General features: G+C 35.9%; 3 protein-coding genes and 1 long non-coding RNA gene across 6 annotated transcripts in view; 2 read left to right on the plus strand and 2 right to left on the minus strand.

Moving 5' to 3' along the window:
• The window catches only part of LOC109833576 (E3 ubiquitin-protein ligase BRE1-like 2), an 18,305-nt gene extending 2,530 nt beyond the window's left edge, over positions 1-15,775 (plus strand). The window contains exons 6-19 of the mRNA XM_020401295.1: positions 7,651-7,844; positions 7,971-8,054; positions 8,168-8,287; positions 8,364-8,550; positions 8,613-8,773; positions 9,966-10,037; positions 10,204-10,280; positions 11,827-12,021; positions 12,765-12,837; positions 12,916-13,002; positions 14,268-14,405; positions 14,489-14,691; positions 14,778-14,940; positions 15,410-15,775. Coding sequence (XP_020256884.1) covers positions 7,651-7,844; positions 7,971-8,054; positions 8,168-8,287; positions 8,364-8,550; positions 8,613-8,773; positions 9,966-10,037; positions 10,204-10,280; positions 11,827-12,021; positions 12,765-12,837; positions 12,916-13,002; positions 14,268-14,405; positions 14,489-14,691; positions 14,778-14,940; positions 15,410-15,541 — 1,886 coding nt within the window. The 3' untranslated portion in view covers positions 15,542-15,775. The remainder of the gene's footprint in view (positions 1-7,650; positions 7,845-7,970; positions 8,055-8,167; positions 8,288-8,363; positions 8,551-8,612; positions 8,774-9,965; positions 10,038-10,203; positions 10,281-11,826; positions 12,022-12,764; positions 12,838-12,915; positions 13,003-14,267; positions 14,406-14,488; positions 14,692-14,777; positions 14,941-15,409) is intronic.
• Positions 712-2,697, plus strand: LOC109833578. 3 transcript variants are annotated; one of them, XR_002245252.1, is made up of 6 exons: positions 712-1,007; positions 1,139-1,454; positions 1,536-1,565; positions 1,717-1,817; positions 2,365-2,475; positions 2,558-2,697. It is a non-coding gene; the product is annotated as an uncharacterized LOC109833578 (long non-coding RNA). The 3 variants fall into 3 exon arrangements; XR_002245253.1 differs by having other exon boundaries at positions 713-1,007; positions 1,307-1,454; XR_002245251.1 differs by having other exon boundaries at positions 715-1,454.
• On the minus strand, positions 16,403-19,019 carry LOC109833577 (cytochrome b-c1 complex subunit 8-like). The gene is made up of 2 exons (XM_020401296.1): positions 18,749-19,019; positions 16,403-16,682 (listed from the first exon to the last, which is right to left on the minus strand). The coding sequence occupies exons 1-2, from the start codon at positions 18,916-18,918 to the stop codon at positions 16,634-16,636; spliced, it is 219 nt and encodes a 72-aa protein (XP_020256885.1). The 5' UTR covers positions 18,919-19,019; the 3' UTR covers positions 16,403-16,633.
• LOC109832177 (ethylene-responsive transcription factor ERF086-like) lies at positions 20,358-22,137 on the minus strand. The gene is made up of 2 exons (XM_020399610.1): positions 21,333-22,137; positions 20,358-20,500 (listed from the first exon to the last, which is right to left on the minus strand). The coding sequence occupies exons 1-2, from the start codon at positions 22,132-22,134 to the stop codon at positions 20,472-20,474; spliced, it is 831 nt and encodes a 276-aa protein (XP_020255199.1). The 5' UTR covers positions 22,135-22,137; the 3' UTR covers positions 20,358-20,471.

Below are 24,006 nucleotides of genomic sequence, written 5' to 3' on the forward strand. Positions count from 1 at the left end.
GTAATAATTAAACCCGTAACTTAACAATTAAACCCGTAACCTTAACAATTAAACCCGTAACCTTAACAATTAAACCGTAACCTTAATAATTAATAAACCGTAACCATAACAATTAAACCCGTAACCTTAACAATTAAACACGCAACCTTAACAATTAAACCCGTAATCTTAACAGATAAACCCGTAACATTAACAACAAATTCGTAACCTACACAACAAACCCATGACCTCAACAACAAACCCGTAACCTTAACAACCAACCCGTAACCTTAACAATCAATGCATAACACTGACGTACAAAGCAGCCGTCTAAAAGGAAGAAGTTTTTCACAAAACAAAGGGAAATACTTCAGAACAATTTTTAGAAAATGGCATGACTAACGGAAGTGCAGGGCCGTGTTTTGCATTTTCAACCTGATGATCGTCTCAACGCGGTATCAACTCTATGAAAACAGCACCATCTGGACAAAATAAACATTGCGGGAATGCACATTGAAGATCAATAATTCAATCTGAACAAAGTAAACTTACGTATATTCAGCAGAACAGAATCACGAGGAGGGCTCGAAAACAACTCATTAGTCTCCAACTAAATAAAAAGTGATAATAAGGCACAGGCCCGGTTCTGAAGGTGTTCCAAGTGATCGACCGCACAGGGCCCCCTAAACTTGGGGGCCCCAATTTTTTTTAATCTCCCTACCCTGATTCCCTGATTCCTTCCTCAAAATCCTCCCTCGTGCTTCCCCCTGCCTCTCTCACTTCCTCGTTCTCACTCCAGTCTCTCACCTTCGTTCTCTCTCTCTCCCCCTTCAAAAGAAACCCAAATCCCCAGCTCTCTCTCCCTTCGCCCGTTTCCCTCACCGTCAGCCCCCATTCCCGCTCCGACCACCATCAGTCCGAACCCCAAGTCCCCGCCGTCGCCAGCTCCACCAACTCCACCCCCGCTCGAGCGGCTAATCCTTTACCAGATCTCAGGGGCTTATTGAAGACTTGGAGCTTGAGTTGAGGTTCCCTTTTCATTTTATCATCTAATTTGAAGTTTTAACCGCCCATTTAGTGAAGAAGCTCTTGGGGTTGGTGACCCAGTTCCAAAATGATAACTTTCTTGATGGGGCTTCTTGATTTTTACTTATTACAGTCGGAATGGGCAGCAAAATTTGATCTTAATTAAGTTGAAGGAGATTGTTGGAATAATGATAAGCTCAGTACCTGGGTCCATTTCATTTGTTGTTATTTCAGTGGGGAGTATAGTTTCATGTATTATGATTGCATCTATGTTTATTAACTACAATCCTACTGGTTTTAGTTTCAACTCCATAGTTTCTGAACAAGGGCAAGCTATAGTCGAGCCCCTCTCCTACCGAGCTTCCCAGACTCCCAGCTCACTGCCGACCAAGCCCCGCCCTGAGCTCCGCGGCACATCTTTACCCTTACATCGCCGGAGATCCCCATGGGTAAATCCGTCAACTTTCTTATTTTCCCTCTTCTCTCATTTTCCGATCTCCCATTTTCTCACTTCCCCCCTCTTTTTTCAGCTGGACAGAAGATCAAGGTCGGAATCATCGGTGAGTTTATTTATTTATTTTTTATTTTTTATTTTCATCTCAGTGAGTGATTCTGTGCTTAGATCGATATTTGAATGGTCGTCTAGTTTATTTTTGTGAATTCTAGGCTGAAATCGCTCTTATAGGTTGTTTTGTTTTGTTTTTTGGCTAGGATTTGGAAGGATAGGGCGATTGGTTGCCAGAGTGATTCTCCAAAGCGAGGATGTTGAGCTCGTGGCCGTCAACGACCCCTTCATCGCCACCGATTACATGGTATATATAAATTTCTACATCTATTGATGAATTTGTTTCCATTGCTTGATTTTCGATCATCTGATAGATCCAGCGTTAGATTAGCATCAGATCTGTTTGTTTTTTATTTTGTAATCATGTGATTTATATGCCTTAACTTTACTTGTGTGATCTGTGCTAAATAGAATTTGGAGGTATTATGTCCTCTCGTTAAAAGATTTTTTTTCATTTTAAAACAATTTAGATTGTTTTTTTCATTTTAAAACAATTTATTGATATTTTGTATATAGAGAAGTACCATGTGTTTACTTTTCGCACAGGGCCCCTAAAATCTCAGAACCGGCCCTGATAAGGCATCTAAATGATAAGTCTCGGCAAGAGTCTTACTAGGAACTGTTTATTTAACCATGAAACGGAAATATGACTAGATTGCAGTGTAAATCTCAAACCAAAAACAACTCCTCGTATCTAGTCTCCAACTAAATAAAATGTTAATCGAAGAGGCTAAGCCCCAGTTCTTCATCGGACTCATCAACTTGCTCCTCCTCCTTCTCTTCTTCCTTGGCAGCAGGTGCAGCTGCAGTTTCTGCAAGAGAGGCAGTCACAGAAAACTTGCTAGGGTCCTGCATTGGACGTACAATTTTTCAGCAATCACATGCATCATCTTTGGGAATCAAATGTAAGGATAATAATGATAATAGATCATAATAGTAGCATATGTATGCATGTATGTACCTTAAGATACTCCTTGATTTGTTCAGCTTGTGGGAAAGTGAATTCAGTGGCAACAGAAACAGCAATAACGTTCTTGTAGGAATTAATGAACATATGGGGTGATGCTGCGAGGGTTGGGTAAGAGAGGCCCAGTGACAGCGAAGCAACCATAGAAACACCAGCTGCAAACTTTTCAACAAGGTCTTCCTCGGTGAGATCCAACACCTCAGGACTGAAGACGGAACCATTGTCGTAGACTGATACCACAACAAGGCCATAGGAGAAGGGCCTTATCCCAAGCTTGGCAAGGAGAGCTGCCTCCGAAGACCCCACCTTGTCACCCTTCTTGATCAGCTCAACTGGTGTGATGATTTCAACTGTACCCTTGTTGATCTTTGTAGGGATGTTAAGCACCTGCGACCACAGCATCAACCCCAAAAGATAATTAATTTTAAAAGCTGGAATTTTCATTAATTCTTGACTAACATCTAAACACATAATCAACTAATAGGCCTATTTATGTATTGCTATTACCTGAAAGAAAGAGGTCTGCGAGGGGTCCAAGCCAGTGTTACCAGGAGGAACAACCACATCGATGGGAGCAACAAGCCCAACACGAGCAGGGCTCCAACCTGATGATTCGTGATAAGAAATGAGCATCAAACAACACTAGCAATGCTAATCACACAAGCATTAATTAAAGTTCCCCCTTTGATAGCTGGATGCATGGTACTTTTGCAACCAGGTTATGTATGCATAGGCTTGAGAGACTATCAATGCATCCATTGTCCTACAGGAAGATTTAAGCATGCCAATGACAATAATATTTGAGGGGGGGTACTGGTCAATAATAAAGTTAAAATAATAGAAACACTTGAACCTTTAACCAATTTATACTCATATATTCTGACAACTACACTGCTAATTAGCCTGGTATGAAATTTATGTATTTAATGTACATGTGGTATAACAAAACTCTTCATTTGAGATCTGTAATGTCCCCATCTTTAGTCCCACATCGGATGTGTGGATCAGTTTGAGAGAGCGTAAAAGTGAAGTTGTGGAATGCAAGTACAGCATCTGCTAGCTGATTTTGGCAATGGATCCTGCACTTTAGTTAGTCACACAGCTTACATCGCCCCGACGGGGCTCATAGGTCGGGGCCATGACAAGATCGTAGACAAAATAGCTGCAAGACCTGGGAAAGTGTGCTCCAGCTGCTAGTGCATGCATATAGCAAACTTATCTCGGCCCACGATACTGCTTAACGTATGTGGATTTCTTATGAAAATATTTCCATATAGAAATTAACAACTCAAAGCATTCCTAGGCATGAAAGATCATCAAGTAAATCACTTTCTATAGATTATTTTCCTAGAAACATTATGTTCAGCTAGCTGTTAGAAGCTAGATTATTGGCCAGGATTAGACATTTGGCGTATCGAGGCTAATGTTGAATTGAAGGCAAAACCTGCATTCAGTACGTTTAGCCCCTCTTGGCTCAAAGGCATTAGGTTAAAAGGATGGTTAATTTTTAAGTGTACGTGTCTGTATTTTTCTTTTTTGGAGTAGGTTTAGAATCCAACGGAATTTATTAAGGGAAAAATGCTTCCAGCCCCCAAAAGCTAAGGAAACGTGCTTTCCACCCCCAAGACTTTATCAACGGGTGTTTTACCCCCAAAAATAAAGATTCTGTTCTCTAAGCCCCAAAACACAAAATCCAAAAGATTAAAATATGTGAAGATCATAATACCTTTCTCTTTCTCTTTCTTTTTTTATTAAATATGATGATGATTATTTTATTATTTTTATTTTCTCTCTCTTTATCATGATGTACTGAGATGATAGTTGAAATGATTAATGAGGATTATTTTATTATTTTTATTTTTTATTATTTTTGTTATTTGTATTGGGAGATTGTTAAAATTACGGGTTAATTGTTAAGGTTACGAGTTAATTGTTAATGTTACGGGTCAATTGTTAAGGTTATGAATCCATTCTCTCTCTCTTTCTCTCTCTTTATCATGATGTTACTGTGATGATCTTGAAATGGTTGAAGGGGATTGTTATTTTATTTTTTTTATTTTTTATTATTTTCTTTGTTGATGAGAAAATTAATTGTTTTTGTTTGTATTGGGAAATTGTTAAGGTTACGGGTTTAATTGTTAATGTTACGGGTTTAATTGTAGGGCGTTTAAAAAAAGAAGCCTGGGCTGTTTTAGTTTACGAAGATGTTGAACGCGAGTCACTTTTATGAACATCATTAGTTTGCGGCAGCACTTACATGAGTATCTATTTTGCCCAATTCCGCATCGTATTGCATTCTTCTTTTCTCCAATTTCTGGCTTGTCATTTTCTTTTTTTATATTGTCTCAGATTCTGACTTGACGCTTTAAAGCGCATAGTTGTCTTGACTTTTTGCTGACAGATTGCTATTCGTGCAACTATCGCAAGCCTTGATGACATCTGAATGAGCGGCGATTGTGCGCCGAATAATCTTGCCGTCAAAACGCAATTGATATCCTCCACCAGAAGCATAGACCAGATGCTAGATGATCAGTCAAATACCCATCTTCGCATAGCAATCAAAGGACCAGGACTTGAAATAAAGCCGACTTGTCCAGCGATTATGTACAACTCACTCTATTGGATTTCATGGCCATCATTCCATGCTTTACTCGCGGTGACGCCCCTGAACTATTTACTTACCTGACCTTAATAGCCCCAGTTGAAGTTTTGAAAGTATATATATCAAACGTCGCATAAAATGATTATTTTCTTTTGCTAGATCCTTAGTCGACAGTACCTTGGGAGTATGCATTACAAAACAAAGTATGGCTTAAATAAGTCTATGTTTTACTTGCCGGGCAAAATGCCTTTCAGCCCCCAAAAGCCCTAGGAAACGTGCTTCCACCCCCAAGACTTGTGTTCAACGGGATGTTTTACCACCAAATCAATAAAGCATTCGTGTCTCTCTTAAGCCCCAAAACACAAAATCCAAAAGAATTAAAATATGTGAAGATCATAATACACTTTCTCTTTCTCTTTCTTTTTTTACTTAATATATGCATGATGGATGATTTTATTATTTTTATTTTCTCTCTCTTATCATGATGTGTACTGAGATGCATCAGTTTGAAATTCGCCATTATATGAGGATTATTTTATTATTTTTATTTTTTATTATTTTTTGCTTATTTGTATGGCGGAGATAGTGTTAAAATTACGCGCGTTAATTGTGTAACGCGTTACGACACCTCGTTATATTCGCTTAATGTTACGCCGTCAATTGTTAAAGGCTTATGACAATCATCTCCTCTATCCATGATCGTTATGTTGATGATATATAAAAGTGATTGAAGCAGGATTATTATTTATTATTTTTGTTTTTTATTCTTTTTCGTATTTAGAATATTCATTATTAAGGCATAATGCGTTGGTTGTAAAGCCGCTTATGCCCAATGCATTTGTTAAGGCCTCGGGAGGGCGGCCCGACGGTTGCTGTTGTTAAAGCCGTTCAACGGCGTTTGTTGTGTACGCCGCCAGTTATGGGGTTTTGCTTGTGTAGGTTACGATTTGTGTTAAGCGCTACGAGTTTAAATTCGTTAAGGTTACGAGTATTCAATTATGTAAGCCGTTACATGTTTAATTGCCGTTAAGGCTTACGGGGTTATAATTGTTCGCCGTTACGCCGTTTATTAATTGTTAATGCACCTTACAAGGTTACGGGTTTAATTGTTAAGGTTACGGGTTTAATTGTTAAGGTTACGGGTCAATTGTTAAGGTTATGGATCCCTTCTCTCTCTCGTAACCTTAACAATTAAATCCGTAACCTTAACAATTAAATTCGTAACCTTAACAATTAAACCGTAACCTTAACAATTAAACCCGTAACCTTAACAATTAAACTCATAACCTTAACAATTAAACCGTAGCCTTAACAATTAAACCGTAACCTTAACAATTAAACCCGTAACCGTAATAATTAAACCCGTAACTTAACAATTAAACCCGTAACCTTAACAATTAAACCCGTAACCTTAACAATTAAACCGTAACCTTAATAATTAATAAACCGTAACCATAACAATTAAACCCGTAACCTTAACAATTAAACACGCAACCTTAACAATTAAACCCGTAATCTTAACAGATAAACCCGTAACATTAACAACAAATTCGTAACCTACACAACAAACCCATGACCTCAACAACAAACCCGTAACCTTAACAACCAACCCGTAACCTTAACAATCAATGCATAATCTTTATAACCAACCATTATCCTTAACAACGAATATTCTAAAAATACAAAAAGAATAAAAAACGAAAATAATAAAATAATAATCATCTTCAATCATTTCAATATCATCAAAGTAACATCATGAGAGAGAGAGAGGATTCATAACCTTAACAATTGACCCATAACATTAACAATTAACTCGTAATCTTAACAATTAACCCGTAACTTTAACAATCTCCCAATACAAACAACGAAAATAATAAAATAATCCTCATCAATCATTTCAACTATCATCTTAGTACATCATGATAAAGAGAGAGAAAACGAAAATAATAAAATAATCCTCATCGTATTTTAATAAAAAAAGAGAGAGAGAGAATGGTATTATGGTCTTCACATATTTTAATCTCTTGGGTTTTGTGTTTTGGGGACTCAGAGAACAGAATCTTTATTTTTGGGGGTTGACAAAGTCTTGGGGGTGGGAAACACATTTCCTTGGCTTTTGGGGGCTGGAAGCATTTTTCCCTATTTTCTTTTGCAAAAGCTTTGATCATAATTCAGTATTAGTTGGGGCAAGTGATAAAAAAAATTCATAATGAGGATGACTAGATCCTATATTTGAGTTATATGCATAAATTGTGGCGGATAATTTTACATGTTTCCCGCCATTAATGCTATTATATTGTTTTGTCCTTTTAACATTATCTGCTGATAAAATAGTTTTTATCTTAACATATCATTTTCACCATCATCTAAGCCGGATCCTGTCTTAGGAAGTTGGTCATGGATAACTTCAAATTAAGAAGGTTCCTACTTCAGCCATCTGAGTAGGTTAGGAGTTTTATGTATAATTCTGTTAAAGTTTAATGTCTTAGTTTCTTATATTTGATAATCAAGGTGAGCTGGAAGAAACTATGGCAGAGCTTGAGGAAAGTCGGCGCAAGTTGGTTGCTCTACAGATGCAAAAGCATGGAACATCTATGGTCACCGCTTTGGTTGCCAATGCTGCAAATGGAAACATTTCATCAGACAAACTTACAGATAAGACCATGGGTTTGCGAGAGCTGAAAGAGACGGTTGAGGAGGCTAAGGTATATAGACAGCATGTCTTTTTTGGACATGGTTTCATATAGAACCCTTGCTTCAGATTTTGTAAATTCAAGTAGTCTCTTTTCTCCCAAATATGTTTGATCATAAGAGATATTTATGGTTGACAGTCACTGGCAGCGAGCCGCCTTTTCGAACTTCAGGAGGCACAACAAGATAACTTGATCTTGTCAAAACAATTGGAAGCCCTTCAAGTTAGTTTTCTCTACAACTTGTTAATTAAAATTGTTTTTTGTTATTTTCTAAGATAAATAGTTTTGTTTATGAACATTATGAGAAGTTGCTTTGAATTTATTCTCTTTTACAGAACGAAATGAAGGATGACAATTATGTAGTCTCTTCAAAAGCCTACAATCTCCTTAAAGATCGGCTCCAACATGTCCACTCTGAACTTGGAAGATACAGGGGATTGATAGAATCCTTACAGGTGAACTTATCCTATACATATTTGCATATGCTCTTTATTTATCATTCTGTGACTTATCTTAAGAGTACTAATTTAGACGGGCAGAAACCATCTATTGCAATGGGAGAAGGAACTGAGCGCAAAAGCAGAATCTGCTGATGCTGCAAGGAATTCCATTAGTAATTATGATGCTAGAATAGAAGAGCTGGAGCTTCAGATCCAGAAACTTATTGCTGAACGAAATGATCTTGAAACTAAATTGGAAGAAGCTGTGCAGGATTCAGGTGTGATCTTGATGTCTCTACCTACAGTGTTATAAAGTGCCTATTGAACTTTTCTTTTTCAGGGAGAAAGGATATTAAAGACGAGATTCAGGTCATGGCATCAGCATTAACTAAGGAAATGCAGATGATGGAAGCACAGTTAAATCGATCTAAAGAGGCAGCACATGAAGTACTTGCTTTACATGGGCAAGCTGATTCTCTGAGAACCGCATTAGATTGTAAGGTGTTAACCTAGACTTGTTTTCATGTTCTAATGCAGTGTTCTTTAGGACCTTAGGTTAATTTTCCTTGCAGTCTATCTATCTGTTAGCATGATCGTTCTGAAGGCCGAATCAATAAGAATTTCTGTTATCACTAATCTCCTTTTAAATTTTAACTAGTAAACATAAAGTTCAGATGTTGATAGTAAATTTTAGCAAACAATGAATTTGGTTATAAACTCAATGAACCTGCATAAAATGTGGTACCTGAAATTTATTATGAATTTTCTTGCCACTTAAAATTTGCTATCGATATATGTTATCAATGATAGGCTGATTAAAATGAGGAATTTGGTTTTTTAGCAAGTGAAGTATCTGATAACCCGCCTCTGATCCTTAATTCTGGTAGATAAGGGATTTAAATTTCCTTTTCCATTTTTGCCATATTAAATTACTAACGTTATAGCATGCATATCCTACTATCGATCATGGTTCAGTGGGGAATTAATTTTCGTATTTTGTAATATATGTTTTGGATTAATTTTCTCATAATTTTTTCTCACAATATGGTCCATATCGTGCAATATGTAGTACCTGACGATAAATGGACAAAGAGTTTCAAACCCATTTGGAACTGTATCTTAGAAGAAGAATATTGCTAGTCTCCTCAATGAAGACAAGGGAACATCCTCTATGTTTTGTCTAGAACACAGATAGGTAGGACCTTGATACGTTCTATAGTGATAGGCTGATAGCGAGTATAACTTGTGTGTTCTCTTCTGTTAGTTCTCATGCCAGTTGTTATCCTGTCATAGACGCTCTTAAATGAAATTGGTACTGGCTGCTTAATTGGTACTGGCTGCTTACTTATGGTGTACAACTAGTCTTTTTTTAGGACCTATCACGTGCCCTGGTTTTGTATCTGCTGACTCTGAAAATATTTCACTCAAGAATCAAGATTTAGTACATTGCAAAATTAATTACCATGATTGCTTACGTTTCTTGCATTTGTTTCTGGAACCATGCCCATATCAAGTGTCACTTGTTATTGCATTTAACTTTTAGTAGGACAACCATATTTTCTTAACTTAATTGGCTCAATTGTATGTTGTTATTCATGAGTTTGATACTTAATCTTTGAAAGTACAGGTCAAGTATGCTTATCTTCTTCAGTTTCACTCTTAACCTACTAGTATGCATATATTTTGTTCATAGAACTCTGAGCAAAGGACCCTATCAGATAGATGTGCCGAACAGGTGGTGGAGATCAAGTCCCTTAAAGCACTGGTACCCTCTCGCTGGCATATAGTTCTTGCTTAACTGTTTGTTATCCTCAATTTGATGTTAGTTCCTACTTTTTAATTGGTCATGCTTGAAAAGTAGAAAATATCCTAGTGGCTAGATATACCTGGGTTGGTCATTGTCTCTGATCTCTGAAGCTAACAATATGCAGGTCGATAAAATGGAGAAGGAAAAGAAAGAGCTACAGTTCTTCTTGGATATGTATGGGCAAGAGTGTTATGAAAATCGGTAGGTCAGAAGTTGACATTATGCTAATCCTCTACTACCTAAATTACTAAGCATTTTCATTATTTATTATTCAGTATAACATCATGCTGCATTCATCTTGTGGCATTAGATTCTTTGGTGACGTGTTTCAGGCATACATTACAAATGCGATACTGGATTGAAATATAATAATGGTCAAAGATTTAACTGAAAGCACTTTGTTTGTTATCCATGTCAATGCTATCAAGTATCAAAACTTTGTAATGTATCTATCGGGTTCCTGTATAGGCGTCATAAGGCTCTGGAGTCACAATGACATCAAATTAGATTTAAAAAAAAAAGGAATTGAAAAATAAGTAAATAATATCTCACAGAATGGGTATATCATCTTGCACATTTTAAAATATTTTCCATTTTTATACACAATCATATTTTCTTTAACATGATGATAAGACATGACACTTCTCACCTTTGTTCATGCTTGGGTGTGTTTCTATTGTTTGTTTTGTTTGTTTGTTTAAGTCTTTCTACAAGCTTCATGTGTGCGACTATGAAATTTGTTTTCATCTTTTTTCCTCTTTTTCTTAAATTTGCAAAAAAAAAAGACATGAGAATCCTGTGTGTGGTGAGATTTAGAGAGTTATTTGATAAAAGTGAGGATATCCATGGTATAGAAATAAATTACATTAGTTGTGTACTTGTGTTATTGGTAATGATATGGAGGCATTTCATTAGTTGTGTATTTGTGTTATTGGTAATGATATGGAGGCATTGCTGATGAAGAGCAAAAATGTGACTGATGAATTAGTAAAATGAAGTCGTGTAAACATAATTGAGTAATGTATTTCAATCAGAACTATTGTTTAAATTGTGCTTCATAAATGAATGTTATTCTGTAGAGGATCTTGCCTCTAATTCATTGTAGTCCATCTAGCTATTAGTTAAGAGAATTGTCTGCATTGGCTTAAAACGAGTGATTAGCCTGCTAGCTATCTATGTTTCTGAGTATTGTGATTTGTGGCAAGTCATCCAGTTCATGAGCTTGGCAATATTCTTGGCAGATGTCTTAAATTTGATTAGTCGTCCTATGAAGGTGTCCGAGTTAATATTGCTTTCTAGCTGACTGTGTTCTAGTGGAAAGGGCTTGAATATTTGTGCAGTACAGGTTGGAGCATTCTAAGATGTAGCACTGACCAAATAGTTTAAAGTTGGGACTTCCTTTTGTATTCATCTTAGTCTTCTTTACTGATGATCATCTGTTAATATGTGTTCAAGTCAAATCCTATTCACTATAATTTGTGATTGGTGAAGCCCGAATCTAGCCAGGTATATCTTTTAATATGCTGGATACCAAGTATGTCAGCATCAACGAAATGTAATTTAAAAGAAAAGTGCATGCTATTGATAACAGTACAATGTTCTCTCTATATCTGTATTACAAGTGCTTGTAATATTCTCTTCTGTGATCTTATCACAAGTTTCTATGGTTTTATGTTATATAACAGTAATCTGATTCTTATGCTATAAGAACTACATCTTATTTGATGTTGCTGACTATAAACTGCAGAACTATCATGGAAATTATGGAATCAGAACAAAGAGCTCATGCTCAAGCTAAAGTTTTACAAGCTGCTCTAGATGAACATAGTCTGGAACTACGAGTGAAAGCTGCAAATGAGGCTGAAGCAGCTTGTCAGCAAAGGTTGGCAGCAGCAGAAGCGGAAATGACCGAATTAAGGGCAAAAATGGATGCTTCACAGAGGTACAAAGTATTTTATGTATTTTTCTAGAAAGTCACTCATATTAGGAAATCCACAGGAAAGGGTATAACTATCTCATAGTTTTATGTATATATTTTTAAAAGTCACTCATGTTGGGAATTCCATAGAAGAGGATATGACTATCTCATAATTTAATTTGGTTTTGTTTAAAAGAAATACAGTTTTTGAATGCATGCACTGTGACTAACAGTAGCTTTGAATCATACAGTAGGATTCAAGAAATGATTGATTAGTAATGAGAAAATCGTTTTTAGGCTACTCAGGTGTATGTACTTAGTTAAGTTCACAGTTTGTTCCCCCTCTGATTGTTGTTGCTTGAGTGGGGCAGTGAATTTGGCTGAGATGGGGGGTATGCCCTTCAAGTAATTCTTGGAACACATGGATCATGGGTTTCCAAATGTTCATGTGCTTTAAGATTGATGCAGCAGTGTATATGATATTATCTCTTTTTTCTTGTACTTAAATGTATCACTAAAGGGAACAGTCTAATTATTTCACCAATTTGTGAATCTTTTACTTGTCTCAGAAACTGATTTAAACATATGTCTGCATTTCAGCACTATGCAGGTGAAATATGCATACGATATGAACATATTTAAATACATAGCAAGCAGGCATTTATCATAATCATTATATGTTATTGATTTAAAAACTACTACTCTCCAATGTAAGAAAATATATTTCTTGATGTTTTTAATGGAAACTATTATTTGTTTATTTGCAGAAATCTCTTGGAAATTAAAGAAGCCATAAGAGTTAAAGATGCTGAAGCAGCAGCTTATATCTCGGAAATTGAGGTTACATTGTTTTATTATATCTTCATTTCTAACTCAACATCAGTGTGACGCGTTAATTATTTTCTGGATCTATTGTAGACAATCGGCCAAGCATATGAGGACATGCAGACGCAGAACCAGCATTTACATCAACAGGTTGCTGATAGAGATGATTATAATATCAAGGTGTGTCTCAGCATCTCATTTGCCTGTGTACTTGTATACCATGTTTATGATAATGCTGAAAAAATTGATTTAACACATAACATAATGCTCCACCTCTTGTTAAAGTTAAATGCAAAAACCGCAAATAACATGACCCATAACATAGGTTACATGTTTTATTATTGATTTAAATATGTAATAAATTAAAAAAACAGTTACAAATATTTTAATAAATAGAATCATCACAATTTTCAAATATTACAAATTATCAAATATATCGTCACAATGTCTCAACATAAATACATCATAATTGTGTAACAGCTGATCCAAAAGCACATGTATTACAAGTCTTCAGGAATGTTGAAAAATATGATAATGTACAAGTTAAGGCCTCTCAATAGCTTAAAGCACAATGCATAACATAGGTTATGTATGTTATTGTTGTTTAATTTAAAAAATATAAAAAAGTCCTCTGCTTTGCGTCCTCATATACTAGTAGCTATCTTTTTCGTTCGTCCATAGGGCTCGGGCAAGCAAGAATTGACCATCTTCCGAAGTGACTCATCGTCTCCTAGGTACCTCCGCTCAATACAGTAATAACAATTCAGAACAAAGTAATCACAAATTTACATTTCGTTCATAATTTCATATTCATTTTTTTAGTCAAATTCATAATTTCACAATCAACATAATGGTGTCACCAAAATAAGCAATGAAGGTTTAACAAACAATTCAAATTAGTTCATAATTCAATATAATAATCACAAATTTACATTTCGTTCATAATTTCATATTCAATTTTTTAGTCAAATTCATAATTTCACAATCAACATAATGGTGTCACCAAAATAAGCAATGAATGCTTAACAAACAATTCAAATTAGTTACATAATTACTTCAATATTTAAGGAAATATTCTCAGGTATCTATAATGAAGTATATTGAAATAATGTAAGTTAATATTGAAATAACACATGTTATATTCAAATAACAAAGTTATATTCAAATATTATAATGCATATTGTATTGTAATAAAGTAGAGTTATGACGTGTCTGAGTTCAAAATGTCACATAACATTTAAGGTATGTTAGGTTATACAATGCAAATTATGAGTTACATAATAGGTTTTTCCAAACAATGGTTCATAATTGCATCCTGGATAAACTTATCTTGAAATCTGCTTCTTCTTCTCCACCTTTGTGTACTCCTTCCTTCTTTTTATAGGTCAGATATTTCCTTCATTTATTGTGTCTGAGAACTTGTATATTTCACTTCAAATTTCCAGCTAGTATCGGATAGTGTGAAGATGAAACAGACAATCAGCTCTCTTCTTGCGGAGAAACAAGCCAAAGCCAAGCAACTGCAGCAACTTAATTCTTCAGTAGAGTCTCTCAAAATGAAAATGGCTCGTGGTGAAGAGCAGGTGCATTTTTTAAACTTTTAGCCTTGGCTTTTCCTATACACGCTTAAGGTCAGTTTTCATTAAGTAATCTTAACTCTTTTCAGATGAAAGCATATATCGGACAAGCTATTAAAACATCTTCAGAGAACAGACATGTTGCTGTTAACCTAGAAAAAGCTAAAATGGAGTTAGCAGAAGCTGAGAAGAGGCTGAGGTGGGTAAAATCTGTAGCAGAGTCCTCTGACAAGGAGTATGAACAGAATCAAAAGAAGATTCTGGAGTTGAAAATGGAGTTAGATTGCGAACGGTACGTTATTTCCACTGGTTTATTATTATTTGTTTCATTTGTTCCTGAGATATAACTGAATGAAACTTTGAGAAAAAAAATCATAGAAATGAGAGGAAAAAGCTTGAGGAAGAATATGAAGAACTGAAAAATGAAGTCACGGAGATTAGTAATGAGAGTGAAGAGGCTGCAATACAGAGGCTTCAAGATGAAATTAAGGAATGCAAGGCCATACTCAAATGTGGTGTTTGCTTTGATCGTCCGAAGGAGGTATGTTCTCGTCTAACTATTAAACCATACTTTCTTTTGCTTGTTTCCTCTTAATTTATTGCAGTTCCCTTTTTATATTTATCCAACCATTTTTCTTCCTCGCATATTTTGTTGTTCCTCTAGTTGCTGAACTAGACAAGCACTTTTCATTTTGCTGCACACAGTAGGTTTTTGGTATATTATATGCTCTTAGTAATATCTTGTTCTCTCTTACAAAAAACTCTGATCCTAAAACTTTATCTGTTTAACTTCATGTGCAATAGTACTTTTGTCATAATCACAAACACCCATGTACCGAAAATTAAGAGTAGAAAGTTAATGTTGGTTTGGATATGAAGCCAAGTGGCTTCTTATTCTGCACAAATTGCTGTAAGTTACCTTCTATATTTGTGCCTGTTATTATTAATATGAGTTTACTTTTATCCAGAAGATGACCTGGAGGTTTTTCACTCTTTTACTCCTTATGCAGGTTGTGATCACCAAGTGCTTCCACTTATTTTGCCATACCTGTATCCAGAGAAACTTGGAGATCCGACATCGCAAGTGCCCGGGGTGTGGCACACCATTTGGGCAGAGTGATGTCCGTGAAGTTAATATTTGAACTATTTCTGGAGCAAAGTTTTGGTGAGATGTGAGAACTTTGACTGGCAGGGAAACCATAATGGTGAACAAATAATGCAACCTCTAGGCGTGGATCTGTCCTAGTTCGTTGATGTTGAAGCAAATGGAGCGGCGAGGCGAGGGTGTGTACTGACTTTTTTTTTAATATCTGTAAATAGACGATTTGAAGTTTGGATCTTGAATGAGATTGATTAAATCAGACTGGCAGTTTGTACATAGAAGAGGTGCTGCTCTAATCTTAAACTAACTATTCGTTGGCACCTCACTCACAAATAATATTGATCACCATGTCCTCGCATCACCACTCCAACTGGAAAGCCACCTTCCGCGTTACTAACAACGCCAGCAGGCACCAGCTCACCCTCGGTAAAACCCTGTTTTCCATTAAAATTTTCCCGATTTTTCGATCAAAAATAATGAGGACCAATCAATGGGAGAAGCGGGAAACCTCGTGCCATGCTCTGATGTGGAACTCCCCTGCCTGTCCTATGCCTATGCCTTTTATTTGACGTATACCGCGTTTTCTTTTATTCTTTTCACCTCGATCCGTGGGAGAGCGTTGGGTAACTGGAATTCGACTCCCACCGCAAATCTCAATCATTCTCTCTGCAGACGGGAAAGAAAGCAAAGAATAAGGCTGCCCATCACGAAACGTATGTCGCTGCCATTCATCTGTGTGGTCCTCCCAACAGACGGGGTTTGTTTAGGAGGATGAAACTTAGCTGCAACGTCACATGCTATTGTTTTATTTCTACTTTACGGCCTTTGGTTGACATAATACACAAGTAAACCTGCATAAACTATGAGGTAGAGAAAGGAACAAACACAGTACAAGGTGAAGTAATCGAAATCACATACCCATTAAAAGAGTTCAAAGGTAAACCGTCTAAATATTAAACTTCCATAAAGAATGAGGCAAAAGTATATGGACTACACAGATGAGTCTCCACTCAAAAAATTATTCAAAACGACGAATCAGAAAATGTCATCCGACGTGCACTAAAGTTTGCAAGCTTCAAACGACCTCCAATGGAACTACTTGAATAGTAAGTTCAGGGAGGCACGATGAACTTCAGTACCTGTGGGCAAGCTTCTCCTTCTCCTGGTAGTGTTGAACGTACCTGGAAAAAGTGAAGAATTCTTTTTCTTATTAATATGAATACATAAGATGTAAACAATGCTATATTATTGTTGTTCAACAGAAAATTTTGAATTGCAATTCCAAATTATAGGAGGACTGGAACAGGTCTAGCAAACATAAGACATCAATTTAACCTTGTATCAAGAAGCTTGACTAATTCACTACTTTCGCACATCAATAATTGTAAATAAGATGTTTCCTGCTCTAAAAGTACAAAATAGTAGTAAATGTCTAAAAGTGCACAAGGAAAAACTAGTAAATTCAATGGTTATTGTTAAGATTTGTGGGCATGCACGGACAAAAACCACTAATTAGGCAACAACATTTCCCTTAAAAAGGTATTGATGGCATGAACCACATGACAAAAAACTAATACGTTAATTTATAAAGAAGAGAGAATGCAAACCATAACAGACAGATAGACATGCATACGCACATGCAAACATTTCTAAAATAAAATTATATATAATCAAAATATATGCAAAAAAGAAAAGTTATTGATAGCAGATAGCGTCGCGAAGCGGTGAGGCACCGCTAAGGCCATTCGAGGCTGTTGAGGCAAAATAACGGCAAAAAGCGCAAAATTAAATAACGGTCTAATTTAAATATGTACAAATATTAAAAAAAGGAAAAAAACTAAGAAAAAAATAGAAAAACTAAAAATATATACTTGTTGATTTAAAGAGATTCTAAGCATGAAATAGACATATATAAATATCACATAATATCGAAAAGGATTGGAGGAGTCGAAGAATCGTCTTCAAGAAGATGAGGTGAGCAGTGCGAGGACTGTAATAGGAGGAGCTCACAACGAAAGGAGGTGGGAGGAGGTGTTGTGGCGGTAAAAAGATGTTCTTAGGGAGGTGTCGGAGGCTATGGGAGGCAGCTGAGAGATGCCAAAAGTTGCGGGAGGTGGCGGAATGCGGCAACGACTTTTTTAGGTGCTAGAGTTTTTTTTAGAGCGAGAGGAAGACTCAAGAGAGGAAGACCATGATTGGTAATGACTTAAAACATCAGGTCTTGCTGGTGCTGGTCGGTATTAATTAAAAAAAACTTGAAACCGCTTTTAAATAGCAATCAAAAAAGCAAATTTTACGTGCAACTGCCTACTATTCACCGCTATAGCGCGCTATTGGTCGCTTTTACGAGCAAAAAGCGCATGCTCCGCGATATATCACCGCTATTGAGCGATATAGTTGCGGAAGGGGCTGCTAACGCTATTAGTGTCAATATTGCGATGCTATTTGCCGCTATTTATAATAGTGGCAAAAAGTTAAATGATTTTTCTCACGCTATTCACCGCAATATATCACCGCTATTAAGCGATATTGTTACGGCAGAAGCCAAATAGGCATGGGACTAATCGATGAAGAACTCTTTACACATGCAAATTATTAGAAAAGCAAGGATGACCCATAGAAATCAAAGGAAAAATAGAAAATTAGTTTCAAATTTTGCATAAACTATTGGTAGAAAATACTGTCTTCAAATAAGATGCATTTTTAGAAGCATTTCTACCTTAAATGCATCTGTAAGGCGGTATATCACTCGTATTTTATATCACTAATCTTTCACCTATTATCTAAATAAAGATAGAAATAGTTGGTGCAAGGAACATTCCGCTATTAAAGTATATATACAAGCAATTTGATACACATTTTCGCACCATCCCTTATGTGCGTAACTATGTTGCTCAATAGAAGATTATACCAACGTCAATCTAACCTCTATAACCCTTAAATTTCCTTTCTAATGTATTTTCCCCTATATACAACCAGCTCACCCATAATGTAGAGAAAAGCCTTCTTTTTTCCCCCCATTGTGAGGATTTCATAAAAGATAAAGGCGCAACGTTTTATACTTTTGGCCCCATTATTTGATAATGAAATTCTCATAACAATAATATCTTTCCACATCCAAACCTAAATCTACACGGAGACGCTTCAAGAGATATCAGATCTGAACAACAATTTTGCCCTAAGTCTAACATCAAGAACTAAAAAAAAAACCCCTAAATTGAGAGATAAGAGATTCAGAAATTATTACCCATAGGTGCCGACCAGGGGACCGATGAGGAGGGTGGCGCTGAGCCAGTTCTCGGTGATCTTGTGGTGGAGCTTGCCGGAGATATCGTTGAAGAGCCCCGTCATCGTCTTCTGCTGGTACGGGGACAGCCCGTACACCACCGCCCTCATCTTCACTGGGATCTTCGCCATTTTTCTTCTTCTCCTCCTCCTTCTCGGTTGATGATCTCTCTCTTCTTTTCTCTCTCTTGATTCTTGATCTCTGATCAACGGATCTCCCTCTTTGATCGCCGCCTCTTCTTAGCTCCAGTTTTTAGGGAGACCTTTTCTAATGGGCCTTTTGGGTTCAACGCTGGAACCTTCAGGCCCATTTTGGAGTGCTTTTGGTCCTCTTGAGGGCCCATGGACATTTCCATTCAAACCAAGCACAATCAATGTGTGTGTGTGTGTTTTTTAATTAAAAAAAGAAGATAATTGTGTTCGAGAACAAGTTTAAAAAAAAAAAAAAACTTTAAAATCGAAGATTATTTTTTAAAAAAGTTATGTATATTAAAGTAAAATTATATTTTAAATTGAAAATTATATTTTAAATTGAAAATTATATGCAGGATTTTATATTAGGAGTGTCTGGTATTAAGTTCGAGTATGGTTTTGGACTAATAAGAAATTTTATTGAAATTTCTAAGAAATAATTTCCTTCTTTCTTACAGTGGGTAGCTTACTAGCTTTCTTCTGATTAATAGAGAGGTAGATGATGTGTATATATATAGTATGAAATGTATAGGATCTAGGCCTCACAAATAAGAAACAAAGAAGCCTAATTGATCCTGAGCTCATAATAGAAAAGATGAATACTGCATTACTGGTGTCAAGCCTTTAATCAATAGTATTTGCTCTTCCACAACTAACAAAGCTCTGCAGGATTGGCAAAAGTTAACTTAGGAAGATAGTATTGTAGAGCTGAATTTCTAAAATTATTCTCATGAGCTTGTTTGAGGTTGTATTGTACACGATTATGAGAGCATTTTTTACCTTAAAATTAGGAATACCTGGCAAATTAAGGCTGCATGTAAATCTCAGTTTTATGATGGTCGAAAAGTGCAGCCTTCACGTCAACTTGATTCATATAGCAATTAGGAAATAGTCTTCAATAGTCTTATAGCAATTATCTATTAATGTTTTGTTAAAAGAAAAAAGAACGTGAATCTTTTTTTTTTAATTTAACTTATTTATTTATGTACTTATTTTGGGCTAGTGAATGTCAATCTAGTTATTTATATATGGTGTCTGCGTAGATGAAAAGGCCTTAAGAGATGCCATGCATGTATTTCACAATTGTTTTCTATCTATTTATATTTCAGATGTCAATTATTAAATTTATTGCGTTCTTCTAGATTTTACACTCGGTTTAACTTCTTCTTCTTCTCCTTATTCTTTTTCCTTAATACTCTGTTGCATAGTTCTCTGATGAATTATTTACATCCCATGCATATTCAAACTGCAGACTTAATTTCCACAGTTTCTATTGTTATCACATTATCAATGGCAAAGCATAATTGATTTTCTATAATATAGTTTGCCATACACTATGATCTTATCGAGCATTTCAAAATTTAATTGTGATATTATAAATATACCAATTAGGACATGGTCTTCAATAGTCTCATAGCAATTGCTCTTCTTTCTTTGCGTTCTATTCTGATTTCTGATTGTGTGTTTTTGCTGCATTGGCCTCATATTGCTAGCTAGCTAGGACGAGCAAAATTTCTTGTTCCTGCAAGAGCAATATTGCTTGGTTAAAATAAAAAAAGAATGCGAATCTAATTACTATGGTGTCTGCGTTGATGAAAAGGCTTAAGAGATTGCATTCATGTATTTTGCAATTGTTTTCTAGCTATTTATAATTTAGATATAAATTATTAAGTTTATAGCATTCTTCTAGATTTTACACTTGGTTTAACTTCTTCTTCTTGCTCCTTAATTTTATGTTATACGTAGTTCTCTGATAAATTATTTAAATTCCATGCATATTCAAACTATAGACTTAATTTGCACAGTTTCTATTGTTATAACATTATCAATGGCTAAACATAATTTATTTTCTATGATATAATGTGGCATAGACTATGATCATGAGCATTTCAAAATTTAACTAGAGTGGTTCATGCATGCTTCTAATTTTGCACAGCAGACTAACTATTAATTACAAAAACTTTGATTTATAGCTAGTATACAGATTCTTAAATCTTTGAAGCTCACATAGCTTGCAAATCTAACACAACAAAATCAATTCCCAATGACGAACATATATCTGCATGCCTTTAGGAAGTGAGGTTGAGCATGTACTGCCGCACGTAACACAAGCCAAGAGGTCGGTCTCTGATACCAAAGAAAGATGCAATAGAACATAGGATTAAAATATATATATCATAATTAAGTTCTGACAGATAGAGGAACATTCCCTACTGTCAGAAACTACATAGATTCATAGAACATCATTTAAACTCAAAGCAAAACCTAGTAGATATTTCCTCAGATACCTCTTCCATCTAAGTACTAAATCTTAACATCGCTTCACAACAACATGTACTCAGAGAAATCAAAACCTTCATTCAGTGAAGAAACCGAAGTCGAATATGCATCCGAAACCTGAGGAATATATGAACTGCTACCAGCGTCCATCGTCATTGAAGCGCTACCCTGAAACTCACTCACGCTCCAATCCCATAAAGGCTCATCCATCCAAATCCCACTCCCTTGAATTTCACTTAAACAAGAAGAACCTTGTGAGCTCGTTGCACCCATTTCTGCAAAATCTACATTAGTACTAAAAGTTTCACAAGCCTGGACCTGACTATTCCTCGGAGGGGACGGCTTCCTAAGATAACTCTCAGGAACAATACTGCTTAAATAACCAGACCCTGAATCATCAGAGAACAAGAAGTCATTGGCAATGTCGGATTCACTCGAAGAATTGGGATTCTGTTGAAATTCAAATTGGTTAATTTGCTGATAAGGTTGTGGTGCAATTTGAATAGGAGGAGCAGGTGGTGGTTGTTGTAAAGGGACTTGGTGTTGGATTTGGAAAGGGGAGATCATAGAGTTGAAGTCAGTGTAGATGAAGTTGGTTCTCGCTTGTGCTCCTTTCATTGAAAGGGCAGCTCTATCATAAGCCAAAGCAGCCTCTTGAGCTGTATCAAACGTTCCAAGCCAGTGTCTTTCTTTTGTAGTTGGATCCCTAATCTCAGCTGCATATCTACCCCAGGGCCTTCTTCTCACGCCAAGGAACCGGCCGGGCTCCGTAGGCTTTCTTCTTCCTCTCTTTTCGATGGGAGAGGATGGTGATTGTGTTGGTGTGGTGGTGGTTGATAATGGTGGAGATGGTGATGAAGTTTTGGAGGTGGACATTGATGAAAGTAGCTAGGGTAGAGTATATAGAGTGGTTTAGGTTTGGAGTGAGGGTAAGAATGAGGGGGGTAAGGGGAGGCTTTAAATGGTGTGAAGTTTGATGTGGAGGGAGGGAAAAAGGGCATTTATGTCATGGCTCATCATGACCATATGTTCACCATTTAAACCTTATAACGTTTTTTAATAAATTTTTTTTGCTCACTAAATATTTTAGATGGATTCACAAGGGCTATCAAGTGAAGTAGTTGACTCATTTTACATACTCCAATACACTTTCAAATTTGAAAATTTTAATGGCTCCTGGTGGATAGACGTTTTGTTTTGAACTAATTACTATCCCTCTAATTCTATTTTTGCAAAAAGAAAAATTAGTTATTGACAAACAGACCCTCGAGAACAAGTGATCGATATTTCACTCAGAGAGTCTATCTACAAAAATAAAACTAGAAAAGGTAGTCATTTCGAAGCAACTATATACACTACAGCAGATTATTCGCAATTGCATAAATTTTTTATTAACAATTAAAAGGTTGAAGATTAGTATTGTAAACTGCAATTGTAATTTGCAAGAAATAGTTATATAGTTAAGAGTTATAGTTTTTTCATTGCAAATTTGAACTTTCTTACTGTTAGAAAAATTGATATGCCTGACTTTCACAAAAACAATTTATTGCCCTATAAATCCAAAATATTGTCGTATGCTTTGCTAAGGTCCAATCTTCTTGCATTAAATCCAAATACCTTTTCTCTTGCTACTGTAATTAGTAAAGCATGCCATTACATACAACACTTAATTAATAATGGTATCTAATTAATTAATTAAGGATTAATAACAATGTATACCAACTCTAGGAAATGCACCGCGCTCTCATTCTCGAAACAAATACGACTCTGTAACAATGATTAGATGTCAGAAGCCAAAAACCCTGTTGAGTTTTCCCTGCTTCACGCTTTCCAAAAACAACCCATAAGTCTTCTACGTGTGTTGGGAATCAAATAAATTAAGCTCTAGCTGCCTTGGATTTTGTTGCTACTTTACCTATTCTATACTGAGCTTACGTGTCCTCCTACGCTACAATCTAATCCTCAATTAATGACCCTCTAATAACCTTTGGATGCCTTCACTATCTACAATCACTTAGTTTTTAGTAATCACCAAAACAATTCATGCTGATGGAGTATTGAGGCATTCATAACTTTGCACGTAAGGTTGCCATGTGCTCCCTCATTTTAAGGAAGATAAAAAAATTGGATCAAAGTGATCTACAATTTGTTGTCCTCTTCAAAAGCTTTCAATGGAGCAGTTAGGGTAGGCCTTGAACAAATCTGAATAAATTCAAGTGAATCAAGACATTCCTTCTTGTGCCACTGTCTTCTTATGTGGAGGCAATCAACCTAATATAGCTTAGTGACCCTCACATGAGGGGGATTCTTTATTAGGGCCCCCACTCTTCTCCACTCTTTGACTTACTTGTCAAAGAGCTTTGTGATCATGCATTGTCTCTGTCGCATAAAAAAGTAAGTCCATATAGAGCCCATTTTAGAAAATAAGAGCTAGGGAGAGATATGGGATGAAGATATCTGGTAATTAACATGAATGTTACATGCACGTATCATTACAACTAATACAAGTTGTACTTGATAGACAATCTAATTATATTGATAGTTGATGGTGATGATGTGTATGTCAAAATTTGTGCTAATTCAGACGTCTTCCTCCTCCATTTTCCCATACGATTCTCTATATATATAGTTACCCTCTATAAGATTTTTTTTTTTTTTTTTTTTGTTTTTTTATGGTGGTATTTTTGGTTTTTATTACTTTTTTTTTTTTGTTTGAGATGTTGTTTGGTGTTTTTTTTTTTTTTTTGA

Source organism: Asparagus officinalis, chromosome 3, assembly GCF_001876935.1.
Source record: "Asparagus officinalis chromosome 3, Aspof.V1, whole genome shotgun sequence".
Classification (NCBI taxonomy): domain Eukaryota; kingdom Viridiplantae; phylum Streptophyta; class Magnoliopsida; order Asparagales; family Asparagaceae; genus Asparagus; species Asparagus officinalis.

What these genes read in the sequence shown, in the direction of transcription:
- LOC109833577 (XM_020401296.1), bottom strand. Translation starts at nt 18,918, where the DNA reads ATGGCGAAGATCCCAGTGAAGATGAGGGCGGTGGTGTACGGGCTGTCC. An exon ending in CCCCTGGTCGGCACCTATGG is followed by an intron (nt 16,683 to 18,748) that starts GTAATAATTTCT and finishes CACTTTTTCCAG; the next exon opens with GTACGTTCAACACTACCAGG.
- LOC109832177 (XM_020399610.1), bottom strand. Translation starts at nt 22,134, where the DNA reads ATGTCCACCTCCAAAACTTCATCACCATCTCCACCATTATCAACCACC. An exon ending in GGTTTCTTCACTGAATGAAG is followed by an intron (nt 20,501 to 21,332) that starts GTTTTGATTTCT and finishes TTGCTCTTGCAG; the next exon opens with GAACAAGAAATTTTGCTCGT.